The following is a 15232-nucleotide window of genomic DNA, read 5'->3' on the forward strand; positions in this document are numbered from 1 at the left end:
GCTGAAAGGCCACTGCAGGGGCGCTGCGGTGCTAGGTCTTGACCAGCCTTGATTTATTTAATCCTTTTACAATGAGGGGCCTGTAAACCCATCCATTGAGCATTAGGCTTTGTTCTGCAACAGTAAGAATCTCTGTCTCCCTCTCCATGGCGACTGAAAGAGCACATTCCTGCAGGGAGCACACAGCATCGGAAAAATATGCTCGCTCTGCCTAGACCCACTCTTCTCACCACTAACGTTTGCTGCTTCCCAGCAAATGATGGAAAATCTTAACATACTGCACTATTCCAGTTTAAAAGGCAGATATGAATGAGTCGTGAATGTGTGTTTGTGTTGTGTTGCAGTGGAAGCTGGAACAAAGTCTAGCTTCGCCAAAGTAAGAACAAACTCTTGTTCATTGGAAGATAAAGAGCTGTGAGCTTTGGATAGAAAATGACAGTCGGCCTTCTGTTCCTCCCCAGACAGTTCAAAAGACCTACCAGTTACTGACCCAGATGTGCAGCCCCCCCCCCCCCCGACAGCCCAGACCTTCGTCATGTCTGGGGACCAGTGATTTGTGCAGCTGTGTGAGCATGCATGAGCCAGGACAGCTGGTTATGTGAGGGTTTGAGAGGAAGGGAACTGGGGAGAGAATGTGAGAGACAAAGTCAAATTTGTCCTCCTGTTCCCAAGGATCTAAGATCATTGCAGCTCCAGGCTTTGCTATAACATCTTGCTGCAAATGAGACTGCAGCAAACTTCACATTTGTTAAAGGGAGGCAGTGTTTAGGTGTTATTTTAGTAGCAGGAAGTTTTTGGGGTTTTTTTGCACCTTTGTTGGAATACAAAATTAAAACCATGTTCATTTTACATACAGGGTTCACTGGAGTCTTAAAGTCTTAAAAAGTCTTTAATTCATCACTGTAAATTAAAAGGCCTTAAAAGGTATTTAAAAAGTCTCAGATTTGAAGTCCAAAGTCTTAAATATTAAAAGACACGGGGCATTGCAATTTAAAATGAAATAATTTGGTAAATATAGGAAATTTTAAAAAATGAAAAAACTTTTCTGAAGGAACAGCCGATATTAAGTACTGATATTGATTGTATTAGGACTTGTTCCAGGAGGGGATAATTGCATAAGCGTCGTCTTATCCTCCGTGGAGTGGTCATGCGCTAGAAAACTCTGGCTAACAGTTGCGGGAACCTCAGAGATGCATCGGTAAATGTACATTTAATGAAAATTAGACATTGAACAAGGATTTTTCATAATAGCTCTCCTAGATTCACGGTATGAATTCCGAGGCTCATTGCCTCATTGGTGTCTGAAGAATTTTGAAATTGGTACAATGGGGGTTAAAGCCATCAAGTCTCACATGAAGAGCAAAAAAAAACAACCAGTTACTGTCATTTACAGGATGTGAGGATGGGAATGCCTTTGAGTGCCATATGGGGGGCGCCAGAGTGCCGTGGTCTCTAAAGTACAGGATGCTTGTCGTCGTAAAGTTGGTTTAATTCTGAGAGGTCTTAAAAAGGCTTAAATGAACTTGCTTCAAGCTGGGGCAAGCCTGTACATACAATCGAAGAGGTTTCACTCACAGAACATACCATTTCTTTTTTTCATTGATTTAATAGTTAAGACCGTCGGAGACATTCAGTATTAATACACCGGGCAGAATGTAGTTTGCCTTCCTTAAGTATTTCTCCTGGTATATAAAGCATGTCTGTGGGTTTGAGGACAAGTGAGACCCCCCCCACACACACACACACACACACATAAAATGGTTTTGCAGCACAAGTGAAGGAGGAAAAACTCTCAAGGGTCCCACAACAATGTAAAAGTGAAGTCACCCCAGAAGTGTATTTTATATCTGTATATCTTGGGTGACTCTGATGAAGGCCACAAGCCGAAACACATTGGGTTAATGAAGTCGTTTGATATACTGCAAGTGCTGCTGGAATTTTTTAACCTCTTCAGGTTTCTTCCTTTCTCCATGCACTTTGGGAGTTGGTGAAGCTGTGCGGGAAACCCCATTCTGCTTTGACAAATACCTTTTTATATCTATATTATTTATATATAATATCTGCGATCTTGTTTTGAAAATGGTTTAAAAAAAAACGCATTGTTAGAGAAATTTTCAACCCCCAGACTGATATTTTCAACACCAATCCAGACTACCATTGGAATTGCATAGATGAAAATTGCCTTATTCTTGGATTATAGCATATACATGTACATATTCATAAAGAGGATGATTTTCAAACTGTTGTTCGTACACTTGGCATCTTTCTTTCCCACCATAAATAGTTTCTGTAGCTGTTGTTAGCTGTCACGCAACATTAGCTTCAAGCGAAGTATACATGGCTGGCTTTTTCTGCATTCTGGAGTCGCAAAGAACTACAATAATGCAGGTGGGGAAAAACATCTTTGAGAGCTCCAGACACCTATTTATTAGTACTTGAAAGGCAAGAAACACCTTTCTGTTGAAATCTTGCCTGAAGAAATGAATGGAAATCCTGCATCCAGAACCCTTAAATAGAGATTTGTTTACAGAATGTGCTTCATCTATGGAACAAGTATTTTCTCTGCACAAAATCAGCCTCAAGTGATTGATATATTATTACTACATTAACACTCATTTATTAATTTAGAAGCTACATTGATTTTACCCTGGAGCAGGTCCAGATGGAACAACTCTGAGAAGAGTAGTTGGGTGAAATTGCAGAATAATTCTGGGAGATTGTGCCACGAATAATTGGGCAGGAATAAGGAGAAATATATATTCTTTGGGGGGTGACTTTTGACTTGGACTTCTATTGTGAGATATTTAACTTCTTTGGGCCTCATGTTGTGTAAACATGAGATATATAGAAAGAGGAACTGCTAACAACATATACACATCTGAAATTTTCAATCAAAATACAAACGAATTATTAAAGGCATCATGAAAATGTGATATTTTCCTTTAAAAAATATCTTGGAGAAGTTCAGATGTAAAATTATACATTATTTGGGTAAAATACATTTAGTTACACCCCAGCAATGAAATTTCAGAACCTACATGAATACACAGTAATCTTATAAGAGGAGGAATTTTAGGACCAATCAAAGGAGCGTTTTTGTGTTTTTAAAGGCACGTTAAGCTGAAATCCCATGAGTATGAAGAGTCTGACTGCAGTCTTGTGATCCCAAACCAATAACAAATTACTTTGACTTTATTTTGACTTGGCGTGTCCTCCTAGGGACCCGGCTAGTTCAGGAATTAATAAGATAATAGGAACTTTCGGGAGGCCATGGGGCCCCACAGAGGGGAGAGCTGGTTCATGGTGAGGCTGCCTTATATGATGATGAAGGTGGTCAGTCTGATAGTATCAGTCTGAGATTACTGATGCAGTCTTTAATCTTCTCCACTGACCCCAGACCAGTTGGAGCCTGACGAGAGTTCCGCGGATGTGTTTGAGAGAAAGTTTAAACTAAATCTGATAGTCCGCAATGGGAGAGTAAGTCTGCAGGACGCAAATGAGAATGAGGTGGAAGTAATTTAAAAAACAACTTCCTCTCTCACAGCAAATTTGTAACAACCTGGTTTCAGCTCAACCAAATAGAATCTGTAGAGTTTATAGAATTAAGCAAATGCCTATATGGTGGTCTGTTCTTAATTATCCACAGATTAGATTAGAAGAACTCTGACAGGAGTAAAAGTTGTGGGTTTGATTGGTATGTTGGTTCAGTGTAAAGGAGCATTTTCCACAAACCACCAGTTTTTTTCTCAGCGGATGTACTCTTATGGAGAGAGCCCTGGTGCAGATACAGAGAGGATTTTTGTAAGGGGGGGGGCATAGAGAGAGAGAGAGAGATTTTTTTTCGGAAGCCACGAGATATAACTCATCCCCTCAATTTGTTAAATGTTTGGCCACAATATATAACTTGTTCCAAGAAATATTAAAAGAACTCAATTGAGGGAACAAGTTTATGTCTCCCCTTCTCAAAATAAGTAATTTGAGGGATCAAGTTATATCTTTTGACCACAACTGAATTCAATTTCAGGGAACTAGTGAAATGTACAGCGTTAACATATATTTTTTCTATTCTCTCTACGGCCACTCCAGGGCTTTGTGTTTCAGTATTCTTGAGAGCCTACATTGAAATCCAGTGGGAAAAGTGCCACACCTCACTCATGCACTTCTTGTCCTCAACTTGTAAAACCGAGTAGCTCAAAGCTGTTCATCTCACATGGCTCATGCACAAGCCCACTGTCATCATTTCTAGACAGAAGTGCTAAAACGCAGCAAGGCTTGAAAGCATTTACACCCCCAGACTTCGGTATTGGTGCTTAGAGGAACAATACCTGCTAGTAAAATGGAGCCAATTTTAATGGCGGTAGGCTGTGCTGTCATAAATCAAGATGCAAAGAGTGCAGGCAGAGCAGTAAGTACTTTGCGATAATATACCGTCCTCATATATAACATTGGTCTCAAATCTGTTAGATGGGAAATAACTGGCGGGATTTTCCATTTTTCTTGGAGGAGTTGAAGGCAGCATGTGTCTGATGGTAAACCAATACGTTATAGTTGCGTGCGTGTGTGTGTGTGCGCGCGCGCGCTTTCTAGCTGACAGAGCACAGAGGAGAGTGCGAGCTTTCCTACTCGTCGTGTGTACTTAAAATCTCCAGTTCTTTTTCTCACTTCGGCTAAATTCTCACGCGACCTCCAGATGTGGATTGTCGCTATTTTAGCAGCTTTATACTGAAGTTAGCGGAAGACAGAGGCGAGCTGATAGTTGGACATTGGACTTTTTAAAATCCTGTCATTAAGCCCTGGGGCAATTCCGGAGCGAAGGTAAGAAACGCGTTTGTCACCAAGTACACGTTAAATGTCCTGAGTGAACTGTTTTGGACTTAAACATTCGGCCTTGTTACTTAAAAAAAGTCAAAGTTAAAAAGCCGTACTTAATGATGGATTGAGGTCTGGAGGAAATACGGAATTACTGCGTTTTCGGAGTTTCTCCCTCGCTAAACGTCGTGATATTTTCCACCCGTGTCCGAATATCCTGGATTATCGAAGATAATAAAATAGAAAAGTTCACGGATTAGTTAATGAATATTTTATGAGATGCAGTTCTATATTTGTCTACCTCAGAATCTTAGAGTTATCTAAAAGTAAGTGAAGGCGTCGCAGCTCGTGGTCTTTAAATCTGTTTATAGCGACGATGCTGCTATTTGTTGTCGCTGAGTCACTTTTTTTCCAGTAACGGTAGAACGTAGAAGAAGTCTTGAATTGTTGGCTCGCACGAAACTCAACTGACTGTCAAAGATCTCCCAAAGATTTGTGTCCACGGGTCTGTTTAAGGGTGCAACAATAAGGCGTTTTGAACAAATTATATGTACAGAGGTCACTGCAGCAGATTTTGAGACAGATTTTCCTCGACTAAAAGTATTCATATATTCACGATTGTAGAACTCCTCCCCATTGCTGTGCAAACTACCGTAGATGTAGAAGCCAGAAAAACATGACCTCACCACTAGAGGACAAAATATTCATTTAGAAAATCTTTAGGCATATCCACATATCACATTCCAGCCAGAACTTCTAATCTCACAGCATGTAGACCAAGGACACACTCATATAAAAAAAAAACATTCACATAATGATTTTGTGAAGGGTTCTTATTTCCTGCTCTACCCCTCCCTGGTCCCTGCATGGGTCTGCATTGCATTGTTAAGCCCTGAGGAGAGGCGTTCTGCCTGCTGGTGCTCATATATTTCAGGGAGACTGACACACACATTAGTTGTATCAGATATCGCCAGCTAGAGTCTGCTGATTGACCTGATGGTGCTCTACTGAAGGAGGCAGCAGAACTGTTGTGTTGCTATAAATTTCTTCGCATATGCATCCATGGTGGTTTTGAGTTGGAGTGGGGAAAGAAATTCTGATGTTTGCCAGTTTGTGGGTAATTCTTGCTGTTGTAATGCTTGGCAACTTCTCCTCACCCCCCTGCTAGTCATATCCAAACCTCATCATAGTCACACACAGGCTGCAGAAACCGAAACCTCAGCGTTCCTCAGGCTGTAATGTGAGTTTTGCTTTGTCCTATCTGGAATTTATTGGTTATGTGAAGATGCCTGGCGTGGGCTGTTGGCTCTAATTTCCTAGCTGTGAGTATCATGCCCCACAGCCTAAAGAGTCTCGTGTCAAGGAGCATGTTGTAGTAATTTCAGTCGTAATTCAGAGATCACAGCCAGAGCCTCTTAAGTTTAACAGATGCTGTATTTGTTTTTAAAATGTGTCCTTTGCAAAGCTTCCTACTTTATGAAAGAGAAATGCTCATTTGCCTGACTAGCTCAAGCATCTTAAGCTGCAAGTCCTGAAATGTATGTGACAGAAAGCTGTTTTAAGCATCCAGATCTATCTCACTATCCTTAAATTAAATGCCTTGTACACATCTGGGTCTCAGCAGTGAAGCTTGAAGAGCTGCCGGCCCTCAGGCTGTCATCTGCTTTGACACTAAGCAGATGGGAGTCCCTCTGTCCTCTGGAGGGGCACACTCGCCATTGCACTGTTCTTCCTTGAGCCGCTCAGTCAGTGGGGACAGGGACATAATAGCAATATGCCGGTGTAAGCCACATTTTGTTGCCCTAAGAGTGAGTAAAGAAAGCCTCCTCAGCAGTTTGTCAGCGGTACAGCAGCACAGAAGGAATTTCTCCCCTCAGTGTGATTTGTGGCTCCACCTCCTCATGAAGTGGAACACTGGGTCTTTTTTGCAGCTCATAGCATTAATAAATGCTTTGAACTACCTGATAACATGAGACTCGAGTTTGAATAATGCCTGTCTTCCTTTGAGACACGAATGTGTGTGTTTAGAAAAGTTAAGCATTCCAAAAAGTTTACGTCTTTTTTTTTTTAGTCTTTAACCAAGTTACTCACTTAGTCCCAGCATTTGATTTGTGAGTATGAATAAGTATTTGGCATGGTTTTCATGGAAAAATTAATTTCAGTGATGGCAAATTGACAGAGTGCATGAAAAGAAACCACACAGTGTACCTTATACTCCCGTAGCTTTTGACAGGAAACACAACCACGTTAAGGAACTACAACAATGTTAACAGTTTCTAAATCTCTTTGACATATCGTGTGTTAGATTTATTAGAGGAAATGTGAATGCAAGGTAACATGTGGAACTGCATGTTAAGTATTTGTGAGGCATCTCTTGACAGTGCGCACACATTTTTATTCTGTCGATCTGATGAGAAACTGTTCAATAAATGCAACTTAAAAAGTCACTTTCTCTTCCCATCAGCTCATTAGTTTTGGTGCAGTCTTGATATGGGCATTCTAAATATGCTCTGTGGACTATCAATTAAGTGTTCTGCACACAATTTACCCCCACAGTTTATATTTAGCATTAAAAACAGACTGCCTCTCATTAATTTTTACCTAATAGTCTCTGGGCAAGAGGGCCACATCTCACCCAACAGATGCTGGTTCTTTTGACTAATTATATTTATTTCAATATGTGTGTGCGTGTGACAGAGAGAGAGAGAGAGAGATGATTGTATTTCTTGTATTAATTCACTTTAGTATCACGACGTCTGACAAATCTTTGCTAAAAGAACAGCAAGAAAATATGTAGCTTTTCACGCTTTAGTTGTATTCTGCCAGACACACAATGCAGCTTTAGTTCAGCTGAGCTTGTTTTGTTTCTGAGACAGTCTGGGAAGTGGTGGCCTACTTTCTGCTGTGTGGCAATCGAAGCAGAGCTCAGCTTGGCACAGTTGACAGCAGAAACTTCGTCTCTCCAGAGATTTATTTTATTGCGTCTTAAATTTTTTTACTCTTTAAACCACCACCTGGGCATTTGTTTGAGTTCACAGTGATCACAGTTCAGAAAGTTTGTGGATGTTATAATGCTGTCTTCAGTAGAAGCAAGTGATCCTGGATTTTTGTTGTTGCTCCTAGTTCTTACCCTTACCAAGGAAGGGTAGTTGGGCAAAGTAAAAGAATTATTGGGGCATTGAAGTGGTCACTCGTACTTAGAGACACAACCAGACAAAGGTGAGCCGAGTTCCATGGCAAGGATGTGCGAGTGTGAAAACAGTGACAGGAGCTGACTACAGACCAGAGACATCTGCTGCATACACAAAGTTCAGCCTATAAAGATCCTGTCAGTATCAAGATTATTAGCTGGCTCATCTCCTCCACAGAGAATGTTTGTTGAATTGACCCAAATATTGGTCTTAGTGTTCTAATGGAGGTCACTGTGGTAAAAGGTTGAATTGAAACTGAATTGAAAGTTTTTATTTGTTTTAAGCCAGGTAAAAATACAAGAATATAACTCTGAAAAAATTGAAAGGAAAATGTATATCTTTTTATTCCGTAAGTCTGTTCAATCGGCACACTGGGTTAATAGACAATGGCTGTATTTAAACCTGTGACCCTGTTTCTTGATCTTTCTGGGTCTTGATGATTGATGGTGGCAACAATTATTCTTATTTTGGCAAGGTTTCCCACTGAGTATTTTTGTTTATGTTCTTCCCAGGGGTTACTGTTTAGTTGAGTGATTGTTTTTAATGATCATCCTGCCAAGTTTTTGTGTGTACCAATGTCAGGTCTGCAGTAACTTTAATTAATAACATGACCTCCACGCTGTCCATCTGCAGCAGGTCTCTTGAGCAACATCTTTGCCACAGCACCTTAGAAAAAGGGCTTTGGTTTGGTAAAGGATTTCTTCTCCTACATGGATGTGCAGTTATCCGAATAAAGCTGGTCAGCACAGTGATCTGCAAGGTGCAGGATGCAGAACGGGTGTTCTCATGTACAGTACAATTAGCCACACCTTCAGTGTCCATGACCCCCAAAAAATTGTCCATAATTATTATTTTGGGGGGGGGGGGGGCATGTAGACATTTGTATAAATGTAGACATTTAGATTCACTTGGTTGCCTCCTCATATCCCTCTAAAGCAGGGAAAACAACTTGGGTGTAGTTTAAGAGGCTTACAACCGTTCCCAGACAGTATCTGGTTAATGCGATGTGGTTGTTGTAAGCAGAGGATCCTGGTATTGGATTTGGAGAATTCCTTTGTAGCTGCCTGGGAGGTGGTATTTAAGTCTGAAGCTCTCGCTTCAGTGAAACCACACATGCCTGACGGAAGATTTTGCATTAGAATGAAGCTGAAATACACAAAGGGACAACATTGAACAGCTTGTATGGGGTTTTACTCTAGTGCATGGATAGACTTTGTGGGAAAGTTGAGCCAGTGTCCAACAGATTTTTCTCTAGAGTTGTAATAAACTCTTGTTGAAGGAATTATCAGATGTATGCTTCCTTCCCTCCATCCTCAGTGTCTAAGAAGCATGGGAAGCTGATCACCTTCTTACGCTCCTTCATGAAGTCCCGGCCCACCAAACAGAAGCTGAAGCAGAGGGGCATCCTCCGGGAGAGGGTGTTTGGCTGTGACTTGGGGGAACACCTCCTCAACTCAGGACATGATGGTAAGAAATGGTTATATGCAGAGACATGCGTGCAATGATTGTCCATTCTTCTTAAGTTAGGATTCAACTCAACTTCTTAAGTTAGGATTCAACTTCACTTACAACAATGCTATAAAAATCTCAAGAATTTTATTCCGTGGATCTATTAATCCTCTTTATTCTCATTGCCATGAATTTGCATAAGAGAACAAGGATTTATTTTGCTATTATTTCCCTGGTCCTGTCATTAATGCAAACTAAAATCTATCTCGCCATTCCATCATTAGAGATTACAACAGAGACATGTCACTCTCTGATGCTATGAATTTTGTTTTTTAAAAGAACTGCCCCAGCACACTGAAGGTTTTAACCTGCTGTATGACATTTAGTGTAATTAACGGCACCATTCTCTTGCTCTGCATAAGTACTGTCAAAAAAAAGTAAACTGCCTCTGACCAGGGCTAACAATGAAGAATAACAAAAGACACCCAAAAAAACACCTTTTTTTCTCTCCTTTTATTTGGCTGCTAAGGCACTAACCATGAACCAAAATTCCCCTTGTTCAATTCCTACCGAGTGGTTTGGTGTTAAGCGGCATAGTGGTGCAGTGGTTAGCACTGTCACCTCACAGCAAGAAGATTCCACATTCGTGCATGTTCTCCCTGTTCCTGTGTGGGTTCTCTCCAGGTACTTCACCTTCCTCCCACAGTCCAAAGACATCAAGAGGGGACGAGGCTGATTGATACTCTAAATTGACCGTAGGTGTGACTGTGAGTGTGAATGGACTGACGACCCATCCAGGGTGAACCCTGCATCTCGCCTGAAGGCTGCTGGGATAGGCTGTAGGGACAGGATAAGCAGTAGTAAATGGATGGATAGATGGTTTGGTGTTAATTATGTCAAATGTGGAAAAGTGGCCTGGAACGAACTGGTTAACTTCTTATTTCTGTTAAAAAAGAAACACATTCTCATCCGTGTATGACAGATCTAATTTAATTCACATTGTTTGGGAAATTTGCACACAGAAAACATGTCAAGAACATGTCTTTTGAAAAGCATTTTGAGCTTCCTCAAAACAAATACACACCAAGCATTATCCATGCAACATGCAACAACGACCCTGTCAGCCCTCCCTGGATGTAATTAAGATATCTGGCTGAGTAAAGTCTATACCTCCGTTCAACTGCTGGCACATTGATTTTCTAAGCAATCAACAACAAACTGCCTGTCAAATGAGGTGATGTGATGCTCTCAGAGACAGACAAGAAGGATAATGATGCCCTGATTATATTGTACCATTGGGTTAGTTCAGCAAAATGATACAATCTTATTTAGCCTCAATCAGTAGCTCATGTTGAACTAAAAAAACTGTGGATCATATAGCATGTCTGGACATGGGTGCCTCTCATCTTGTGATCATTCAGAATCCTGTCTTGATGTTAAACAAGCACTTGGTCACAGATTAAAGTTAGGCATTCTGCTTTGCAGTCACAGATTCATGGTGAAAGAGTCTGCTCTTGAACTGTAAATCCAGCTCCAGTTTGGTATGGAGAGATAATCCTTTTTTCCTCACTCTGCTGGGTGTTCTGATTGCCCGGGGACGCTTGATGAATGAAAGATAATTGATTTTATGGAGTGATTGAAACTTTTACCTCCAGACTTGTTTTACGGAAACACACCAACCTTTGGGAAATACATTCTTATGTCTCCTCCGCAGAACCAGACAGGAAGATGGATGCCCTTCTCTCCTCTGCACTGTGTTGGTTTGCGGAGACCCACAGAGATGAGCTGACTGCTAGTTAGCTTAGCATAATTAATGATAGCAAGGTGTGATGTAATAGCTTACTTCAAAAGTCATCAAATATACTTTGATCCAAAATGTTTGTTGATGAGTTAAAGAGTAATTGCCGCTAATAATCTTGTTTGACTTTATAAGAGAGGATGAGGAGGATTATCTCTAGATAAACCAAAACCCTGATCCTCATCTACGTGATGGCTTTTGACCGAGGCATGCTAACACCTTCAGCTCACTACAATTCACTGCATTTAGTCTATCAGTCAGCCGGTCTCTGTGGGTCTCAGCTCCCTTATACAGGACAGAAAAAAGGTTATCCATCTTCTTGTCCAGCACTATGGAGGATGACAAATAAGTAGATTTCCCAAAGGTTGGTGAGCTTCTTGAATACAAATGAGAATATTAATGTGTCTTGTGTGGATTTTCCACAAAACAATTAAACTGCAGGTTTAAAATTCACAAAATTACTTCATTAAGTGGCAATAGACAAGCAAATGTAGATTGGAAAATGATGTAACACATATAGACTAATGAGCCCATCTGCCTTTCATTTGGTTTGTGTAGGCCTCGCTTTGACAATGAAATGCCGTCTGCCATGGGTACCAAGTCTCCAGGGAAAATTGAGGTTTAATTTATGGGCAAAAAAGGCATCAAGCCTTGTGATGCCATCAGTCTGGGACTGGAGAGAATAGTTTGAGCTGATTTTCTTGTAGAAAGCATGTACTATCATCTTATGTGCAGATAAAGTTAAATAACTACCCTGTCTTGCATTGTTGCATTTAAAAAAGTGTCTCTGCCTAGTGGTTGGGATCTGCACCAGATGCATCAAAATTATATTTTCCTTGGCAGAGGGTAACATCATATAAAATGTGAGGTGTCACTTGGCGTTATGAACCAAGTATAAATTAAAACCAGACTTCCCTCAATTCTGCAAATCTTTATATTGAGTTTGAGACAGAGATGTTCACAAGTCTTTTTTTGCAAGTCCAAGTCAAGTCTCAAGTCTTTGGTCATGAGTCCAAGTCAAGTCTCAAGTCTCTAAAAAATAAAAGTCTCATGTCACTTGGGTCTCCAATGACATCTTTTAAGTCTACTATAAATTAACACATTCCTCTATCCTCTCACTCAAAGCCAGTGTAATGATAACCTGATAAACCTGTAACATTAGCGTTACATGGTCAACAATAAACCTGTAACCTGCCTGTAAGTCGACAGTATAACAATGTATTTTTCTGTTTAACATTAGCCAGTAGATGGTGGCAGCGGAACGTAACGTACATTTTTTTTATGTCATGTCAATGCAAACAAGTGTGACAAGCAAATTTGCACTCATTCATCTTTTCAAATATTCAGTTACAAAGCTAGTAGCAAACTAAGTTAACGTTACATAGCTGATGCTGAGCTAAACATGTTTTCTAACCGTCCATATGCGCTAATGTGACTTAATGTACCGATGTGGGTGAGTTTCAAGTGCTTGATAAAATTTGATGAGGTTGATCCAGCATCCTTAATTTTCATACGGCAGACTTTGCAGTCTGCGCATCTTTTGTTGGTGCCATCTTATTTGAAGTTTTATAACCAAACATAATTCCCAAGGGTACAGCAGCAGCTGCAGGTGTGCTGGTCGCCATTGTGTTACCGTCATCTGAAGAAAGAGTGCGTGATGCGCGCACCCGCTGCATAATTACGGTTATTACCGTGACAAAAAGGAGGGAATGACATTAAGCTCATCAGACATCTCAAAGTTTCTTCAATGTTAATACACCAAAAAAGAAAACTTAATGATTGTTCACTTGACTTGAACTCGTGCTGAAAAGACTTCAGACTTGACTTGGACTCGTGTTTTCGGACAAGTCTGAAGTCTCTGTGTATGCGACTTAAGTGCGATGAAATTTCCTTGTTTGGGTTGTTGGCTTTCATTGGGTTTTTTGAACAAAAACTTTTTAAGAAAAGCTGTTTTTGGAGAAGATCTCTCTTTAAAAAAAAAAAAAGCTGCCAAACACTATTTTGACACTAGCTATTGAATATTTAGTTGCTGGTGTCAGCTATTTCCCTCATTAGTTGGTAAAGAGAAAAAATGGCTTGAAGAGAATGAATACTTTGTCTTTTATTTGCCTTGTGGACAGAACACACTCCAGATAAATGATAATGCTGTTGCATGAATGTGGAAATTGCAACTGTAAAACAAAAAGTTAATTATAACAACTACAAAGGTGACGTTAGGTCAGTTTTGTGTTTCTAAACTGTGTCTGCTACCCTTTGGTCTAAAGCCATCACAAAAATGTAATGCTTTGATCAGAAACGCTTATCATTGTGCATGGTTATGAATTAAAGAACCTACAGCCAAATCTTCCTATGTAAAGAACTTGGAAAGAATTTCTGGACTGTCCTATTTTCTCCAACAGAATGCCAACTAGTGTTCTCAAATCTTTCCTTATTTTTTTTTTTTTTTTCTTTTCCTATGTGTGGAATTTATCTGAACAGCTGCTTCGGCAAGTGTCCCACTCTATGTCATCCTCTGAATGATGTGGGAGGCCTGGGAACCTCTTTGTATGCGCAGTCCTTATCACACACACACACACACACACACACACACACACAAACTACAGTTTCTGTATGATTCATAGTTTGGTGAAGGAAAATGAAGAAGCTATGTTTTTCCATCTGGTCTTTCCATCTCTCACACCCACTGGTCACTGGAGGTGTTTCTTTTTAAGCCGGGCACTTGTGATCACTCAGGTGACATGTCTCACTCTGCTTCATCCAAAAGAATTACTGATAGAGAGAAAAGGCCAAAGGGCAAATGATGGAACCATAGTTATGCTGGACAGGATACATGATGTATTTTACACCGCTTCCTTAGCAATCCCATTAAATCATCTTAATTTCCAAATGTTTACACTTGCAGCTCACAAAGCCCTTGTCCTCTGAAAGCACAACAAATACACTATATAGCCTGCAGCCTGTTAGCCACAACAACCTTGAGCTATCACTTGACCGCACAGAATACACTCAAAGGAAAGCCTTCTTATTTATTGTTAAATGGGCAAATATTAATGGAACAAGATTAACCGTTCGATGAAGCTCTCTTTTTTTCAGTTCCCCAGGTCCTCAAGAGCTGCACTGAGTTTATCGAGAAGCATGGTGTGGTGGATGGCATCTACCGCCTCTCTGGAATTGCCTCCAATATTCAGAAATTGCGGTAGGAGACATGCTGATTGCACAGTTCAGCACAGAATCACATTCTGGTCCTCATCCCACCTCAGCCTTCACAAGCAAGAGACCATCACAGATTATTGCGTCTGTAAAAGTGAAACTTAGATAAGAGCTTTGACAACATTTTAAATGACAACTCAAAAATATATGCTGTGGAGTTTTTATTCTGGGCTGTGGGGTGTATGAGTGTTTTTTTCAAATGAATATATAGGACATGATAAGACAAATTTGATCAGACATCTCCTGTTTTGGTACAATGTCCATCCAGCAGTAAAAGTTAGAGTTCACCTTTGACTGTGCAGATGTGCTCCAGTAGCTAGTAGAAGCACTACTCTTCTGAGTTTGAAAGTTGTTCTTGTTTCTTCCATCATCATTTTTAGCACATAATGTCACTAGCAGACAACATTGCTGTTATTTATACTGTCGATAGTTTGTGCTCATTCCTTTCTTACACAAGGACTTGGATCCTTTTTCATGGCGAGAACGGGGAAATAGCCTAGAATTTGTCCACACCATGGTTGTCACAATCAGAATAATAGATCATGCATACATAGTATATGTGTACAGGACAGGTTACACTGAACAGCTGCCACCCAGGAGTTGTGAAGGCACACATATTGTATATACATATCCATTTCTTCACTGAAGCAACACATTTGTATAATCTGACTTTTTTTGTGACTTGTGTCATCTGTCAAACCACAGGAGCCAGTGACTGATGTATTATTCTTAAAAATAATTCAAGTGATTGATTCTGTCTTTGGCCTCTTTCTTT

The 15232-nt window shown here is 40.3% G+C and overlaps 1 protein-coding gene across 6 annotated transcripts in view; it reads left to right on the forward strand.

The window, feature by feature from the left end:
- Positions 1-15232, forward strand: part of arhgap32b (Rho GTPase activating protein 32b) — a 123961-nt gene that overhangs the window by 94350 nt on the left and 14379 nt on the right. For 5 of the 6 annotated variants that reach the window (XM_086225830.1, XM_086225833.1, XM_086225834.1 and 2 more), the window contains 2 exons: positions 9318-9467; positions 14341-14443. In XM_086225830.1, the coding sequence (XP_086081956.1) occupies positions 9318-9467; positions 14341-14443 (253 nt within the window). Of the gene's footprint in view, positions 1-4489; positions 4816-9317; positions 9468-14340; positions 14444-15232 lie in introns of those variants that run through there. The other variant, XM_086225836.1, reaches the window with a different exon arrangement.

Source organism: Aulostomus chinensis, chromosome 15 (assembly GCF_037954235.1).
Source record: "Aulostomus chinensis isolate RoL2024-O1b breed Wild chromosome 15, RoL_Achi_v1.0, whole genome shotgun sequence".
Classification (NCBI taxonomy): domain Eukaryota; kingdom Metazoa; phylum Chordata; class Actinopteri; order Syngnathiformes; family Aulostomidae; genus Aulostomus; species Aulostomus chinensis.